This window comes from Cotesia glomerata, linkage group LG1 (assembly GCF_020080835.1).
Source record: "Cotesia glomerata isolate CgM1 linkage group LG1, MPM_Cglom_v2.3, whole genome shotgun sequence".
Taxonomy (NCBI): domain Eukaryota; kingdom Metazoa; phylum Arthropoda; class Insecta; order Hymenoptera; family Braconidae; genus Cotesia; species Cotesia glomerata.
The window spans coordinates 15,797,830-15,814,778 of record NC_058158.1 but is presented as its reverse complement, the minus strand read 5'-3'; the positions used below and the strand labels follow the sequence as shown (position 1 = coordinate 15,814,778).

Sequence of the window (16,949 nt, the reverse complement as noted above, 5' to 3'; positions counted from 1 at the left end):
TATATTCGCTGGGTAAGTGTGGACCCCCCCACCGTGCCAAATTCCCAACGATGGCCAACCTTACGGTGGCTTTTTAAGAAAATTTACATGTATTAGATGCCAAATAAGTTATTTAAACAATTAAATAAACTTGAAAAATTTTGTTTTCTATGTAAAATGTGTGTGACATATTACACAGAATGTAGATTAAATTAAAAATTTTTTTCTTGGGTCAGTTGAAAATAGTAAGGAAAAATAAACACAATAACTTAAAACAAATCTCAAGTGAATTAGGTTAATCAGTGTTAAAATCTGTCAAGGTGTTTATTGTTAAATTAATATTAAATGAAAAATCCGTATTAATATTAAATATATAACAATCTGAAATTATATAAAAAATAACGAATAGCTCTATTTAACATAACTTTATATTTACGAATATATCTTAAATTTTTATATTCTTTTATTTAATTTTGCAATCTATTACCCATAATATTATTTTTCAACCACAAACTTTAATAAAGGGTAAAAATTTAATCCTGGCTGAACATATGAGAGATGTTGAGCAGCAGCTATCCATTTTTTTCGCTGATTTAATTTCCAATTGGCAACCGGAAACTTATAAAATTTACAATCACTATTTCTACTAGTATTTTTACAATTAACTACACAACAATTTTGATGACCCATTTTATTTTATTTATTTAAATAAACTAACACACGTGTTATTGTCATAGCTTTTAGTAATAAAGAGCCACCCTTAGTTCTGTATTGTCCCGCAGCGGGCGCTGACATCAGTTTTGTGTCCCCCACTATGCCTTACGCACCCAGCGAATATATATATATATATATATATATATATATATATATGTATATATATATATAAACAACTTTTTTTTTTTGTTACCGATAAACTTGAAAACTACTGGACTGATCGGCAGGAGACCATGGCCATTCGACGCGTAATTAATTGTAGAAGGTTTTAGGCTATTCACTTTTGAATTCCATCAACCCTTTACCATTTTTTTTCAAATTTATGTGGATAGTCATTTGTTTCTGCTACTAAAACAAATGAACATCTCTTCTTCATATTCGAGCGCATAAAGACCGGCAAAATGTCTGTCACTTCAATGCTTATAAACGCGTTTCCACACACCCTCCCACGCACTCCCACACATCCACCCACGCACTCCCACGCATCCACAAGCTTGTGACATGAATTATTGTCTATAGCAACGATTTTGTTAATTCATTTCTAGGTTATGTAAATATGGCATTTATTCACACTACTATCTTTTGTTTAAAAATTATTCATCTTTCATAGGTTATGTAAAGATGTCATTTATTTACGCTATCTTTCGTTTAAAAAAAAAAAAGAATCTGTCTGTCATTTAATCGATTGTGTTTTGTTGAGTATTTATTGGTTATGATACGTTTAATATTCGTTAGTTAGTTGAATGAAGAAGAGGGCCTCCAACTTATAAAAGTTAGTATAATTAATATATTCACGTTGATTATATATTTTATTTTAATCTATATATATATATATATATATATATATATATATATATATATATATATATATATATATATATATATATATATGAGATTTCCACCTATATATTGACTCATCACGATATCTCTGGAACTATAAGGCGTAGAGATTTGAAATTTTGTAGGAATATTCCTATCGCCGAGTAGAGGTCAGCTAAGAACGGATTTTACGAAATTCCACCCACAAGGGGGGTTGCGGGGGCGTTGACAATGGAAAATTCTCATTTTTAAACTATAGCTCCTATCTACTCCAAATTTAGTAGGAATCTCCTATATATGATGTAGAAATGATCTACGAGCGGCTTTATGACAATCTACTCCCAATATGGATTGCGGGGGTGGGCGTTAACAATGAAAATTAAAAGTTTCCAAACTATAGCTCCTACAGACTCCAAATTTTGTAGGAATTTTCTGTAAGTGATGTAAAAATAATTTATAAACGAAATTTAGGATATTTCAACCCACAGGGGGTTGCGGGGGTGGGTATTAACAATGAAAATTTTAATTTTCAATCTATAGCTCCTACAGACTCCAATTGGGTAGGAATTTTCGCTAAGAGATGTAGAAATAATATACGAACGAATTTTAAGATACCTTACAGGAGTTTGCGGGGGTGGGTGTTAACAATTAAAATTTTTAATTTCCAAGCTATAGCTCCTATAAACTCAAAATTTAGTAGAGGTTTTCTATATGTGATATAAAAATGATCTAATAATGGATTTTACAACGAATCAACTCCAAAAATGATCGTGGGGGTGAGTGTTAACCATAAAAAATCTTAATTTCCAAAATATAGCTTCTAAAAACTCTAAATTTGGTAGAAATTTTTTATCTATTATTCGGTGACCTTAAAATGTCGAGATCTGATGAAAACTCGATTTTTGCAAAACGGGGTGAAAACAATAATTTCCCGATTTTTGAAAATATTCAATTTTCTTAGCGGGAAGTTAAAAATTCTGGTGTCAAAATGACCTCCAGTCTACTCCGAAGGTTAAAAAAGGAAAGTATGGATTATTCTCTTCTAATTGTCTTCTAAACAATAACATATAACTTTTTGAAAACAAATAAAAAATGAAAATATTCTTTTATTGATTTTTAGTAAGAACAACAATCCCCGAAGTATTAAGAAAAAAAAATCAATCTTCTGAAATCGTCATGTCTTCTTCAAAACACATGAAGATAGGAAAGTTTCAAATAAAATCCTCAATTCATGCATTAAACAATTGTTTATAAGTCGCGTTACTAGAACCCTAAGGGCATATAAAAAAATTTTTTTTGCTCCAATCAATGTAAAAATGTTGGAAACATTAACATCTATGGAAAAAACGAAAAAAAAAATTTTCTTTGTTATACACCCTTATGGTTTTAGGAAAAAATTTTTCTAAAACTATAAGGGCATATCCTGTTTTTTCGGTAAACGGTCAGAAAATCCAAGGCTATAATGTCCATGATAATAATCTCAAAAAATAACGCCCAATTCAATAATATCCAATTGCAAATAAATCCAATATAAAAATGTCCAAAGACAAATATATCCAACGTTAATTAATCCCAATACTTTAATTCATATTTGTAAATCAATATGTACAAATCGGTAACCGGTTATAAAATCCAAGGCAATTATGTCCAAAAATAATATCCAATTGCAAATAAATTCAAAATAAAAATATCCAAATGATGATCATGATCATAATGATCATCATGATGATGATGATCATGGCGATGATAATGATGATGATGATGATGATGATGATGATGATGATGATGACGATGAGTACACAAAAAATTAGAGGTCCAGGGGCAGAGCCCCGCTGGGGGTTTGGGGGCGAAGCCCCCCAATTAAAAAGTCAAAAGGCCGGATGAGGAAAAAAAAAAATTAGAGGTGGTCCCGGGGCCACTATTGAACATTAATAATAAATAATTTCTGATTGGATATTTTTACTATTGTACATCAATAATAATTAATTATTGATTGGATATATTTGAATTGTATATTTTTACTATTGGACATTATTCAATTGGATATTTTTGTCATTGGGGGCCATTCATTAATTACGTAAGGACAATTTTGGTGACTTATGACCCCCCCCCCTACCCCCATGTAAGTATACGTAAGGTTTCTTGAACCCCCCCCCCTCCTCTTTCTTACGTAAGAGCTTGATCTTCTAAATAATAAATTGTTACTTAAGAAAAGGATCAGTTTCACAACACTAACAGGTCAACGTGGATTAATCATTCTCATTTTTCAACAAGTTATGTTTTTTAACAAAAAATGTTTTTTATTTCTTAAATAGTAAAAATACGATAATGCACGAAAAATACTATAATTTTTTCTATAGAACCAAAGATGGATAAAAATAAAAACATATGAAATTTCAATAAGTTATTTTTTTTTCAATAAGCAATAACAATTATTTAAATAAAATGAAAATTTGACTGAACACTTTAAAATTAAAAATACTATTTGGAATCCAAAATGAAATTAGATTTTAAATAATGAATTTTGATTCACGAAATATTACGTAAGAATGAATTTTACCCCCCCCCCTCCAACACAAGGACATGTAGAGTTTTTCTTAACCCCCCCTCCGCCTCAATACCCTTACGTAATTAATGAATGGCCCCTTGGATATTTTTACTAGATATTTTTTCATTGGATTTTATTGCAATGGATATCCATTATATATATAATGACTGAGAACCGTTTTTTCGGTATATTATCAATTATAGGTCAGAGTACGAAAAAAAGTTGCAAAGGTAATAGAAATTATCACTCCACAACTTAATTTATATCAACAAATATTTTTTTAAGTTAAAAAACGAATGAAAAAATAAATTCATCAGGGTATTAGTCCTATATTTTCATTATTATCAAGTTAAGTTAAAAAAAAAATTAAAAAATCTTTTTTATAATCTTAGGTACAGATAATCCTAACAATAGAGACGGCATAGGACTAATACCCTGATGAATTTATTTTTAACTTCCCGCTAAAAAAATCGAAGATTTAAAAAAATCGGGAAGTTATTGTTTTCACCCCGTTTTACGAAAATCGAGTTTTCATCGAATCTCGACGTTTCGAGGTCCTAGGAAGCTTCCCTGACTAATCCCGCGATGGTGTCTGTAGGTCTGTATGTATGTATGTGTGTGTGCGTATGTGTGTGTGCGTGTGTGTGTGTGTGTGTGTGTGTGTGTGTGTGTGTGTGTGTGTGTGTGTGTGTGTGTGTGTGTGTGTGTGTGTGTGTGTGTGTGTGTGTGTGTGTGTGTGTGTGTGTGTGTGTGTGTGGATGTGGATGTGGATGTATGTAAACCTCTTATAACTTTTGAACGGCTTGACCGATTTGATCGCGGTTGGTGCCATTCGAAAGGGCTTGATCAAACTTAGATTTTGTATATACTTTGAAAAGATTCGGACCAGTAGATTTTGAGAAATCGCAAAAAAACTACAAAATAAAATTTTTTCAAAAGTGGTTTTTTTGGAATAACTTTTAAACAGCTTTACCGATCAATTCCAAAAACTAATCAGCTTTTAACATCAAAAAATCACGTCGATCACCGCCAGTTCGGTCAAAATCGGTTGATTCGTTCGTGAGTTATCGTTGACGAAAGAAAACCGAAAAAAGTGTTTTTTTCGGAATTACTCCGCAGTTTTCCACTCTGTCAATAAAAAATTAAAGATTTTTCATGAAGCTTAAAAAACAGCGTCGAATGCCACCAACCGCGTGAAAATCGGTTCATTCATTCAAAAGTTATTGCGATTTGAAAATTAAAAAAATAGTGTTTTATCAAACTTCGATCAAACTCGAAGAGCTCAAAAGCTTTCAAAATCTATTTTTTTGAGCTCAGAGAGCTTAAAATAATATACAAATTGTATTTATGAGCTCGAAGAGCTCTAAAACGTCATAAGTGCAATTTCAAGTGTTTAGGTATAGAATTGGCGGGAAGTTGCAGGGATGGCCTTCAGGGTCAACCGTTTTCCTAATTTTTTCTTAATTTTTCATTCGTTTTTTCACTTAAATATGGGAGCCTGGAGCATGACGGCTCCCTTAAGCCGATTTTTTCTTTTTATGGCTTTTAACCATCAAATTCGTTTATTTTCTGTCTATTTCGAATGAATCAGTAGAAATTTTGCAAAAACTGAAAAAAAAAGTTTTTTTCCACTGAAGCCATTATCATCAAAATCTAGAAATTCTCCTCCCAAAAAACGTCTACGAGGGAAAACCACGATTCTTACGAGTCGAGTAACTCAAAGAAAAAAAAATCAAAATAAAGCAAAAAAAGACCTCAGTTAAAAAAAAATAAAATCAAAAAATTTGTAAAAAAAAAACCATTCAAAACATAATGATGATTGCCAATGTCTTTATCGCAATGGACTTTACTTCAGAATTTTTTTTTCGAGTGGTCCATTATGCCCCACCTCATATCACATATTGGCCCAAAATATCATAAAAATATTATAGAGGTCATAACTTGACAAAAATTGAAAAAAACAAATTTTTGCCTTATTTTTAAGGGGGGCCGTCGTGCCCCAGGTTCTCTTAAATATTTGTTGATATAAATTAATTTGTGGAGTGATAATTTCTATTACCTTTACAATTTTTTTTCTTACTTTGACCTATAATTGATAATAAACCGAAAAAACAGGATACGCCCTTATGGTTTTAGAAAAATTTTTTCTTAGAACCATAAGGGCGTATAACAAAAAACATTTTTTTTTTTGTTTTTTCCATCGATGTTAGTGTTTCCAACATTTTCACATTGGTTGGAGCAAAAAACATTTTTTTATACGCCCTTATGGTTCTGCAGAACTATAAGGGCGTATATTTTGAGATACGCCCTTATGGTTCTAGTGACGTGAAGTTTTTTTCCATAATTAAAAGTGAATGAAATACTGTATACTTGAATCAATTATATCAGCGATTGAAGTTTCAGTTTTAAAATATATAGTTTACGTGATTTTTACTGGATTAATTATTATTGATTGATTGAAAAATTTGTATTTAGCTTACCATAGCTCCTAAACTCCAAATGGTTTTATTGTAAATGAAGTCTAAATTATTACGCCTTAAATATAAGAATCCTCCAATTGAAAGTAATAACATTATAACTGCTACTGTGCCAGAATAATTAGGAGGCCTGAACACACGGATCTAAAAAAAAAAAGGATATTTGATTAGAGGTTTTTTTTTTTGTTTTTCAAATTTCAGTATATAAGAAATAAGTTTATAATATAATTTAAATGATATTTATTTATATTTATAATTTATAACATACCTGAATATCGGTACGTTCTGAAATCCATTTTGCTATGGCTTCTGCACTAAATCCGACTCTTTGTATGTCCATTGTATCGGCTGATTTAGGTTTCCCTTTTGCAGGAAAATGTATAAATACAGGTGCAGTATTCAATCGCATCTATATAAGAATTAATTATTATTATAGTGTGTGATAGATAAATTGTAGATAAATTATCGATATTACCATTTGGAAAACATCTGATCCTTCATCAAAATCTACAGTCGCAAAAAATAATTTATTTGAATAAAATTGAGAGTATCGGAATGAATTAGCCACTATAACAAATTCCTCATGAGCATGTCTGAAAAAATAATAATTTAGTGAAATAAAAGAGCTGAAATTTTTGGTTTTTTACCATTTTTGAAAGTTTTATGAACTATAAAAGTAAATATAAAAATATAGACAAACACACGTATAATCTCATAGATGTTATACATGTAATTTCCATCTTTGAAGACTTTTCCAGTCAGACAGAGAGTGAAAGCAATAAAAAATAATTAATATTCAATATAATAGAAAAAATTAATTTTTGTATGATATTAAAGTTAGCAGTCTTGACCATTTTTTAATTTGTTTTTAACAAACAAATTTGTTTTGAAAAATTATTAAAAAAAATTTCATTTTTAATTTATTAAAATTTCTACAGGTTAATTTTTTTTTACCATAATTTATTTGTTAAAAAAATTCTTGGAACTATGAAATATCTGTCAAATTAGTTTTCATAATTTTTGTTTCTTACTGGCATATTTGACATTTACGCTGCGGTGCCATAGCTGTAAACATAACTATAATAGAATAGTTCCTCGGTGGTGTTTTTACAAACTCTTTGAATTTAGCTCCATTAAATTTAAAAACAGGCTTTTTCATAGCCATTTCCGTTAATTGTTGTACACGTTCGGATAAAGAATTTTGACCCTGAAAATCATATGGAACAATTAAATATTCTAAAATTAAACAATTAATTTATAATCGTAATAAATAAAAATGAATATGGGCTCAACAACCGACGAAAGTACAGAATAAAAACAAAATATTTTTTCTCGTACTCCTTCAGTACAATCTTTCGAATGTGATGTGTTATTTTACTAAAACAAAGAAGGGTGCAAATTTGTTTTAATTTACTTACCGGCTTAATTCGAGTTTGACATTGAATAAAATCGATGTTAAACGTAATAAATACGGTAATAAAAATAATTATATTTTGCAGTATAACGTTTTTTAGATTCATATTAAGTAAAGTTTTTGACAAGATTTTATTTTTTAAGCTATGGTAAATTTTTTAATGAATGTCAAGTAAATTTAAAAATTTCGATGTTTGTATACGTATACATATGGAATATATCTAAAATCTAAATATACGTATATGTAACCACTTGAAACATGAACAACGTGGCTGAGGTGACGTAGATTTACATAGGAAGATCAGAATTTTTCGTCGTTTTTCATTCGGCTAGGCTGACGTACCACGGAGTGACTAGACACCATCCACGGGTGGTTAAAGTCACGGGAAAAAACTCGAAACAATGACGGTTTTTCATCAATCTCACCTGTGACTATATAAAACAAAGGGTTTTATGTCACTAAAAAAATATTAATTTAAAATTATGACTCGATGAACATAAAAAAAAAGTGTCCTTAATCTAAGCAATATACTTTCTAACCTTGGCTTTCTAAATCCTATTGCCCAGCCTTTTATTTCCTCTTCGTCCACGAAAACCATATGTTTTCTGTATATTTTATTCATCCTTGTGTCAATTCGAAGAATTTCTCGTCCGATTGGCTAATAATAATTTTCAGGAGTAAGAATGTAAATAGTGACAACTGCGTGATGCTTAATATCATCTTCATTAACGGGTTGAAAGACAGCATAGCGTCTTATGTCAGCGTCGGTATGATGGCAAAATATTAATTTGACAATCCCCTTATCTTTACCATCAAATCCAGAATGGGTGCCATCCACTTGCCTGTTATGTTGTAATGCCATCAGCTGAATCCGAAAGGTGACGCTACAATCAACGAAGCGCGAATTCAAAATAATTTAATAAAAAAAAATATATATATATATATATATAGAATAAAATATTTCCATTTTTAGTTTGAAATCTCACAAGAAGATTTTTGTAACTCGTAAATTTTAGTTGAACATTCTTCCGAACCAAATGATAATAAATAGACTCGGGTAAAACTTCTTAGAAACAATAAAAAAAAACATATATACTTGAATAAGACCAACATGTGTTGTCTAACAATTAGACCTTTGTGAAAACACATAAAAGGAAAACACGTGTTGAAGTTTTCAAGGGTTCTCTTGGTTATTTAGACATCTTACTCGAATATTTTCTAGAAAGTCGTAAAATATAAACATAAAAGAAATAGAAAAACTGAAAATTGTAAAACTCAACCAACAGTCACATTGACTGTTACATAAATAGCTAACAAACCTTTATAATTTTAATAACTTTAATATTTTGATCTAAGAATTGTATTTTATATTAATTAATTAATGTATTTACAACAGTAGATTCACATTGTAATATATGTATCGACATGGGTTTTCTCTGTGGTTTCCCCGTGTCACTGTTCCAAGAGCCTAAGAAGGGGTGAAGAACAGGGCAAATGCGATACAGAATGCACAAGACGGACCACAGCCGCAACGTTTAGAAATTCATTAACCAATAATTACATTTTATTATCGTAATAACACTTTGAAACGTTAATAAATGATGTTCGAAAATAATGAAATAGCAATAGTATAGGAAATAATTAACTTACGAATGTCCAATAATGTCAACAATATTATAGAACTGAAATATTATATGTAATAATGATACTGTAATAATAATAATAATATTAATTTTAAACTAAAATGTAAAATTAACAACAATAATTGAAATATAATGATAAGGATAGTGCTAGTAATTGTGATAATTACAGTGACAAAACAATTATAATGAAATACCAAGGACTTAGTAAATAATTAATTAATAAGATATGAAAACTAAAAATATAAGAACCTTAGAGTAATAAGAAAATCCTTAGTTAAAACTATATAAGTCTCAGTTTGGCATACTATATATATATTTATATGAATAAGTATTAGTGTACATCTTGGATAAGTATTATTGTATGTATAGGCGCAACGTTAAGGACAAGCACAACTGTATTAGTTTAAGTATGTAAGTGTGAAGTATGGAGGGGAGACGTGAGGTCGGAGATTTTGGACCGACATTTTTGTAACTCACTTCTCCTCGGGAATTCGAAACGATAAAATGCTAGAGCTTAACTTTGTAAATTTTCAAAATATCTATATTAATATTTGATTTAGTATATTATTAAAATAAAAGAATCGAAATAATCTCTAATTGATCAACAAACAAACCCTCGAAACGTTTTATGTCATTTAAATATATTTAAATTTCCTTTCCCGCACTAAAACCGAGTATTTTAATACTCCCGGGCGAAAGAACTACAGTAAGTAAAACCTTAAATAAAATAAAAATAATATCCACTAGATGGAAGCATAACAATGTCCAGCAAGGTCACTAGATTGCTCGTACTGCCGCCTTCTGGACTGAGGTGTGAGTTGTAGTCACGCGGGATCTATTTAAATCTATTGTTGTTCATTAATTCAGCTTTTGATAATGAAATCTGGAGGGTTAAGTTGAAGAAAAAGGAAAACTTTAGTTAGATGGACTGTTTTAAATGATAAACAATAATTAACGAAGAGCTTGATTTTATTCGGTGGTTTCAGCTACAGCAAGTGCTCAGTTAAAGTTCTCAGGGAGAAGTGTAGTTACAAAAGTATCGGCTCGAAGTCGGTAGTTCCCGGCTTCACTTCCCCCTCTATGTTTCAAACCAATATACTTAGTCTATTACATCTTATACTTATTCTAACATATATATACTAATACTTATTTTAACTTATACACTAATACTTATTCTCGTCCATGTCTGTGCCTACATATATTTTGCTTGGTACATGCACAAATGTATACCTGGGCTCACAATTATATCTTAAATTCTTATGGTTTATCCATTAACAAAAGTATTAACTTTAGAACATTATTATTATTATTATTATAACTAAATTATTATAAATGTTATAAATATAATTATGTAAAGTGTGGGAGTACTTTTCCACTCTCGAAAATTTTGCGTCAACCACCGTACTCTTTGGGCCATAAAATCCCTTCCCCGGCATTCAAGGGGCTCATGACGTCACGGGACCCCAAGACCAACGCTAAGTGTTAGCAAAGGCTAACACCCTCAAGAGTCAAGGGGCACGAGGCAGATTTTCCTCAGCCTCTGAGATACACACACCTACGGTCTAGGACACATCCTATTTTCCTTTATTTCACGTATCGTATTATTGTAATCGCGAAGTACTATCTTGACATTATTATTTATACACGAACTTTATCTATTGTATCGTTTTCTGATAACTATATTCTACGGGATTGATTATTTATTGTGAGATTTAATTAACTTCATTCGAATATTGTAAAGAGTATAGTTATAACTTGAATAAATTATAAAACCAAAGAAATAGATTACTACAAAAGTTTATCTATCATAGCTATAAGTTTAGATATTAATTTATAAATGTTACTTATTAAATTATTATGATTAAGACGTTTAAATTTAATATATGTGTTGCAGATTAATTATGATTTTGTTTTATTAATTAATATGAGATATTGTTATTTTAATTAAATATTAACTATTATTTTTAATATTATTAAACGTAACTCCAATAGTTTATCAGTTATTTATTTAACGAATAGTATTATTGTTGGCTTGGTTCTATGGTCTTATTCTATTTTATAATTTACGACCTCTTGAAAATGCTTAACGAGAATGTATATGTAACTAACAAACCCTTGAAGGACATTTAACACATGGTTTTTCTTTTATTAGTTTTCACAAAGGTTTAATTGTCTAGTAACACAAGCAAGCTTGTTCGGGTACTTTTATAGTTCTGAGAAATGTTGACAAAGTTAGTTTATTGATTGTTTATTTAAGGAGATTACTATACTTTAATTTATGTGCTACAACAAATTTTGTATATAAACAAAATGCATTATTTATAATATATAATTTATTATAAATTAAATTAAATAATTAAAATTATAGTGAATTTGCCGCGTAATGCATCAAATCGACATCTACTATATCATCGGATACAACAGATCACTCATATGTTAATATTATCGATGACATGAATTTTCGATGGGATAGAATTCCGATTACCCTAAATTCCGATGACACAGATCCCGATTGCCCAGAATCCCGATGACCCTGAATTTCAATTAATTAGAATCCCTATTGCCTCAAATTCCGATGATACCAATCCCGATTGCCTAGAATCCTGATATTGTTGATCCCGATTACCCTGAATTTTTGTCGGATAAAATCCTGATTACTTAAAATCCCGATGATACAGACGTGAGCATTATCCAGGGTTAAAAATTTTTAATTCTCATCCACTCTATAAAATTATCGAGTTTATGGCAATATCTTGTATTGGCAAAACTGAGATCGGAGTAGAGCGTGAACTTATTTATAGTGAAGGTAAATATATTTATGATGGTTAGTAGTGACAGCGTGTTGTGACAGCTTGTAAACATTAGGTGAGATTATAAATTTAATTAAAATAAAAAAAAAAAAAAAAAAAATTAACTTGATCAATAAAATTAAAATTATGATCGGAATAAGTTTTTTAAAAAATCTAAATGTTGATAATAATTATAATTTACCTCAAAATTAATCAGTTAAAAGCTACCCTAAATTTTCCATATTTTTTTTTTTTAATGTAATACAGCTACTATTAAAATTTTTATTTTTTAAATTAGTCCATAAAATTATAATAAATATTATTTTTTAAATTTTATTCAAAAGTGCCGAATGATAAAAAAATATTAAAATATAATTCTAAAATTTTTTCTTAATATATTAAATTATTATTAATATACTAAAATATAAAAACAAAAATATTTAACCAAATCTATTCCAAACAGGCCTTCTACGACCAACGACTCGCCGAGGGCCATCCAGGTATATTGTTCGGGCAGTTCTTCGCGAGTCGGGTCATCGCCGAGCCCCAGCGACCCAACTGGCAGCCCACTAGCCGTGCAATGCCCAGACTCAACTGTATCACAGTGTTGGAGTCGTAGAATTCCAGCGCTAAGAATCCAGGTGCACCAGTTGAACCAACTAACAAAAAACTACGTAAGCATTACGTACGTAAAAAACGGAGACAAAAAGCAAAGGGGAGCAATGAAGGGTGCCAGTGACAAGTCTAGGTCTACCAATGAAACCAGTGGTGTCCTGCTGGCAGGGACCGAGTCTGCCACGAGTCCTGTCCACCCCGGCGATAACCTCCCCGATGATCGTTAGCCCCGAGATATCGATATCCAACCTTGGTCAATTGTCGAGCGACTGTACCGCGGACTCGTTGAAGGCCAAGAGCCAGCTGACCCTCCGGCAAAGAGACTCTCCTCCGAGCAAGCTGACAGAGATGAGCACTTGAAATTAGAAGAAGCGCATTTATCAGCGCCACTTGTAGCAAACTTAGTCGCTTCTCTATCTAGCAACCGCCTGCACTCCTGTCCGACTGTCAAGGGGAGTTTCTACGGCGGAAAAGTCGGCTCGATTAACAAAGAAAACGATAACAAGAACGAGAACGAACAATGATGCAAGTTAGTCTCCAGACCCGGTCGTAGGAGTCTCGACTTCCTGCAGACTGATGTAATGAACACCTGTTGGCCCTCGACTCACGTTCGCAACCAGGATAATTTTAACCTAGTGACTGACAAAGACTTCGAGTTGCCCTCCGCTAAAAACACTCTGACCGGGGACTAAAACGACGATCCAGAGTCTGGCAGGCTGGAGATCGAGTTAGCTGATGAAGAAAAGGAAGAGGAAGCCTCTCCTTCCCCGGATAGTATCGATGAAGAAGCTGTTGTCTCTTCTATTGACATGACCATGCTCAGAGACTTTGAATGTGTCATGTGGGCTGAAGAATGCGGCACTGCTGGCAGTTTATTGGAATCTTAAGGTACTAAATTATTTTTTAAAACTCGTGCCTCAGGAACCATGTAAAATTATTTGAGGTACTATTTTATTTAGTAGCAACTTCGCTCATTTTTTTTAGTATAATTTTTAATTTTATTGATTAGTTATTGTTAATATTTCTTTATTTATTTTTTTTTTTCAATATCTCATTGAAAGTTATTTAAAGTAATAATTATCAGCTACAGCTCGACAAAGATGCTCTGATTATTTCATTGTTGTAAATTGATGAATAATAATTAACGGGTGAGAGCTAATTTTAAATACCTAAATGATAAATTATAAATTTACAGCATTGGTAGAAGCTGGGTTGTTGCCTGTTGATGATTTACTCAATTTACGTAAAATCGACAGCGACTTAGAGGGACATCAAATCCAAGATTGAATTTCGTTGATGTGGGTACTGGATTCCTGGGTCAAGGTCTTTCAGTTGCTGCTGGTGTAGCTTATGTCAAAAAAAATTATGACAAGGCTAATTACCGGTAAGCATTTTCAATGCTTGCGCTATAAAATAAACTTTTTTATATTGAATATTTTACTAATCGATCTGTAAATAATTCATTTCAGTGTATACTATTTAATTGGTGATAGAGAATCAGCAGAAGATTCAATTTGGGAAGCGTTACACTTTGCCTCTTACTACAAACTTGATAATCTTTGTGCCAATTTTGACATCAATCGTCTCGGTCAAAGTGAACCTACTTTTTTGCAACTTAAAATGGAAGTATACCAAAAGCGCTTCGAGGCATTTGGATTTCATGCTTTAGTTATCGATGGCCATGAAGTTGAAGAATTGGTCAAGGAATGCATAAATTTACTTCGTTGCATTCATTAGTTATTATTCATTGGACAATTTAAATGTTATTTAGGTTATATAAATCAAGAATTAATTAATTATAAGTAAAATAAACTTTATTGTTATTAGAAATACGATTAAAAATAACACTGAGTAATTAAATGGTAGAGTAAATTTATAAATAATTATCGACGTTTGTCAAAATAGTTAAGTCACCGACTTTTACATGCAATAAGTAAACAATTATAAATTTATGATTATTAACAAATTACTAATTACAATTTATTCATTTTTTATCGTTATCTATTAAGACACGTTTAATATAGATTATTGTCTTTATTTTTTTAGTAGAAATATTTAAAAAAAAAGTCCTCAAATATGAATTATAAATTCGTTATCGTAATCGTTACTACTAATAATCATAACGATTTGTTGATTTAAAAAAAAAAAATTAGATTAAAAAATTTAATATTTAGAGTACAAAAATTAGGATCAAAGTGTGATTGTGACAGGTGGCTTACGCAGTTCATAATTCTGTTTGACGATATTTCTAAGTACCTCTATCATTGTTGGGCCAGTTTCATGAACCATTTTAAATAAAAACCCATTCTCGTTTTGAAATAAAACATGCGGATGATCAAATTCTTGAAGCATAAATAGAAATTGAATTATCTTCATCACTAAAATAAAGACTTACATTATAATGTGAGAGTATAATTATGGAAAATAATAATGGCTGATAATTATTGGTCGTAGAAGGCCTGTTTGGAATAGATTTGGTTAAATATTTTTGTTTTTATATTTTAGTATATTAATAATAATTTAATATATTAAGAAAAAAATTTTAGAATTATATTTTAATATTTTTTTATCATTCGGCACTTTTAAATAAAATTTAAAACATAATATTTATTATAATTTTATGGACTAATTTAAAAAATAAAAATTTTAATAGTAGCTATATTACATTAAAAAAAAAAATATGGAAAATTTAGAGTAGCTTTTAACTGATTAATTTTGAGGTAAATTATAATTATTATCAACATTTAGATTTTTTAAAAAACTTATCCCGATCATAATTTTAATTTTATTGATCAAGTTAATTTTTTTTTTTTTTTTTTTTTATTTTAATTAAATTTATAATCTCACCTAATGTTTACAAGCTGTCAAAACACGCTGTCACTACTAACCATCATAAATATATTTACCTTCACTATAACTAAGTTCACGCTCTACTCCGATCTCAGTTTTGCCAATACAAGATATTGCCATAAACTCGATAATTTTATAGAGTGGATGAGAATTAAAAATTTTTAACCCTGGATAATGCTCACGTCTGTATCATCGGGATTTTAAGTAATCGGGATTCTATCCGACAAAAATTCAGGGTAATCGGGATCAACAATATCAGGATTCTAGGCAATCGGGATTGGTATAATCGGAATTTGAGGCAATAGGGTGTTATGTCCTTCTGCTGGTGGACAACGATGGAAATCTTGATTTAAATTTAAAGTTACCGACGTGGTCTTTGATTCGCCCGGGAATATTGAAATACTCAACTTTATCAACGGGAATTTATAGGATGAGGAAGATGATAATATGTGAATATAAATTAAATAAATTTTTGAACGGAATTAAGTTAACTAAATTGAAATAAGTATTCAAAAGACTTTACACAAAATTAGAAATGAGGTGATAGGTCTGAGCTCGAATAATATTCTGATATTTCTCAAATATGTCTAAGTCCGACTCCTAGCACTAGAAGTGGCGGGGGCGACTCTCCCTACCATCCGAGTATTCCGCTGTACTGGCCTTTTGGCAACGTTGATTGGTCCCTCTCCTTCCTACTGGGTCCTAGCTGTACTCCTACTCAGGTACTCGTCCTTTCCGACCGTTGTTGAACTACCTGCCCTGATAGCCATCTTAACTTAAACTTTTATTCAATCTCCCTGATAGCCATCTTAACTTAAACTTTTATTCAATCTACTGCCGAAATTTGTAGCCAACTTGATGAAAAAAGTTGCAAACCAAACGTTTTTACTTAAGTTGTCTACAAGTTACAGTGCAATTTGACGTCAAGACTTGCAGTACAAGTATTTTATTCAAGTTGTAGTAAAATTGTAGTACAATTTAACTAAAAGTTCGGTGTTAACTTGTATTCAAATTGGGGCTGTAAATTGCATTCAATTTGTTTACAACTATTGTACTATAAAAATTTACGGCAAACTTGATGTCAAGTTAACTGTAACTGCT

General features: G+C 30.7%; 1 protein-coding gene and 1 long non-coding RNA gene across 4 annotated transcripts in view; one reads left to right on the top strand and one right to left on the bottom strand.

Annotated features, from left to right (window-relative positions):
* The window catches only part of LOC123267867 (tumor suppressor candidate 3), a 12,737-nt gene extending 3,956 nt beyond the window's left edge, over positions 1–8,781 (bottom strand). Inside the window, exons 1-6 of one of the 3 annotated variants that reach the window (XM_044732767.1) lie at positions 8,491–8,781; positions 8,377–8,382; positions 7,569–7,744; positions 7,013–7,130; positions 6,806–6,946; positions 6,541–6,681 (exon numbers count right to left, since the gene is read on the bottom strand). In XM_044732767.1, coding sequence (XP_044588702.1) covers positions 6,541–6,681; positions 6,806–6,946; positions 7,013–7,130; positions 7,569–7,702 — 534 coding nt within the window. In that variant the 5' untranslated portion in view covers positions 7,703–7,744; positions 8,377–8,382; positions 8,491–8,781. Of the gene's footprint in view, positions 1–6,540; positions 6,682–6,805; positions 6,947–7,012; positions 7,131–7,568; positions 7,745–7,955; positions 8,353–8,376; positions 8,383–8,490 lie in introns of those variants that run through there. The other 2 variants (XM_044732759.1, XM_044732754.1) reach the window with 2 other exon arrangements.
* A 3,316-nt stretch (positions 8,782–12,097) lies between these two features.
* On the top strand, positions 12,098–14,887 carry LOC123267944. Its single transcript, XR_006510142.1, has 4 exons — positions 12,098–12,459; positions 12,847–13,886; positions 14,194–14,382; positions 14,468–14,887. It is a non-coding gene; the product is annotated as an uncharacterized LOC123267944 (long non-coding RNA).
* The last annotated feature ends 2,062 nt before the right edge of the window (positions 14,888–16,949 follow it).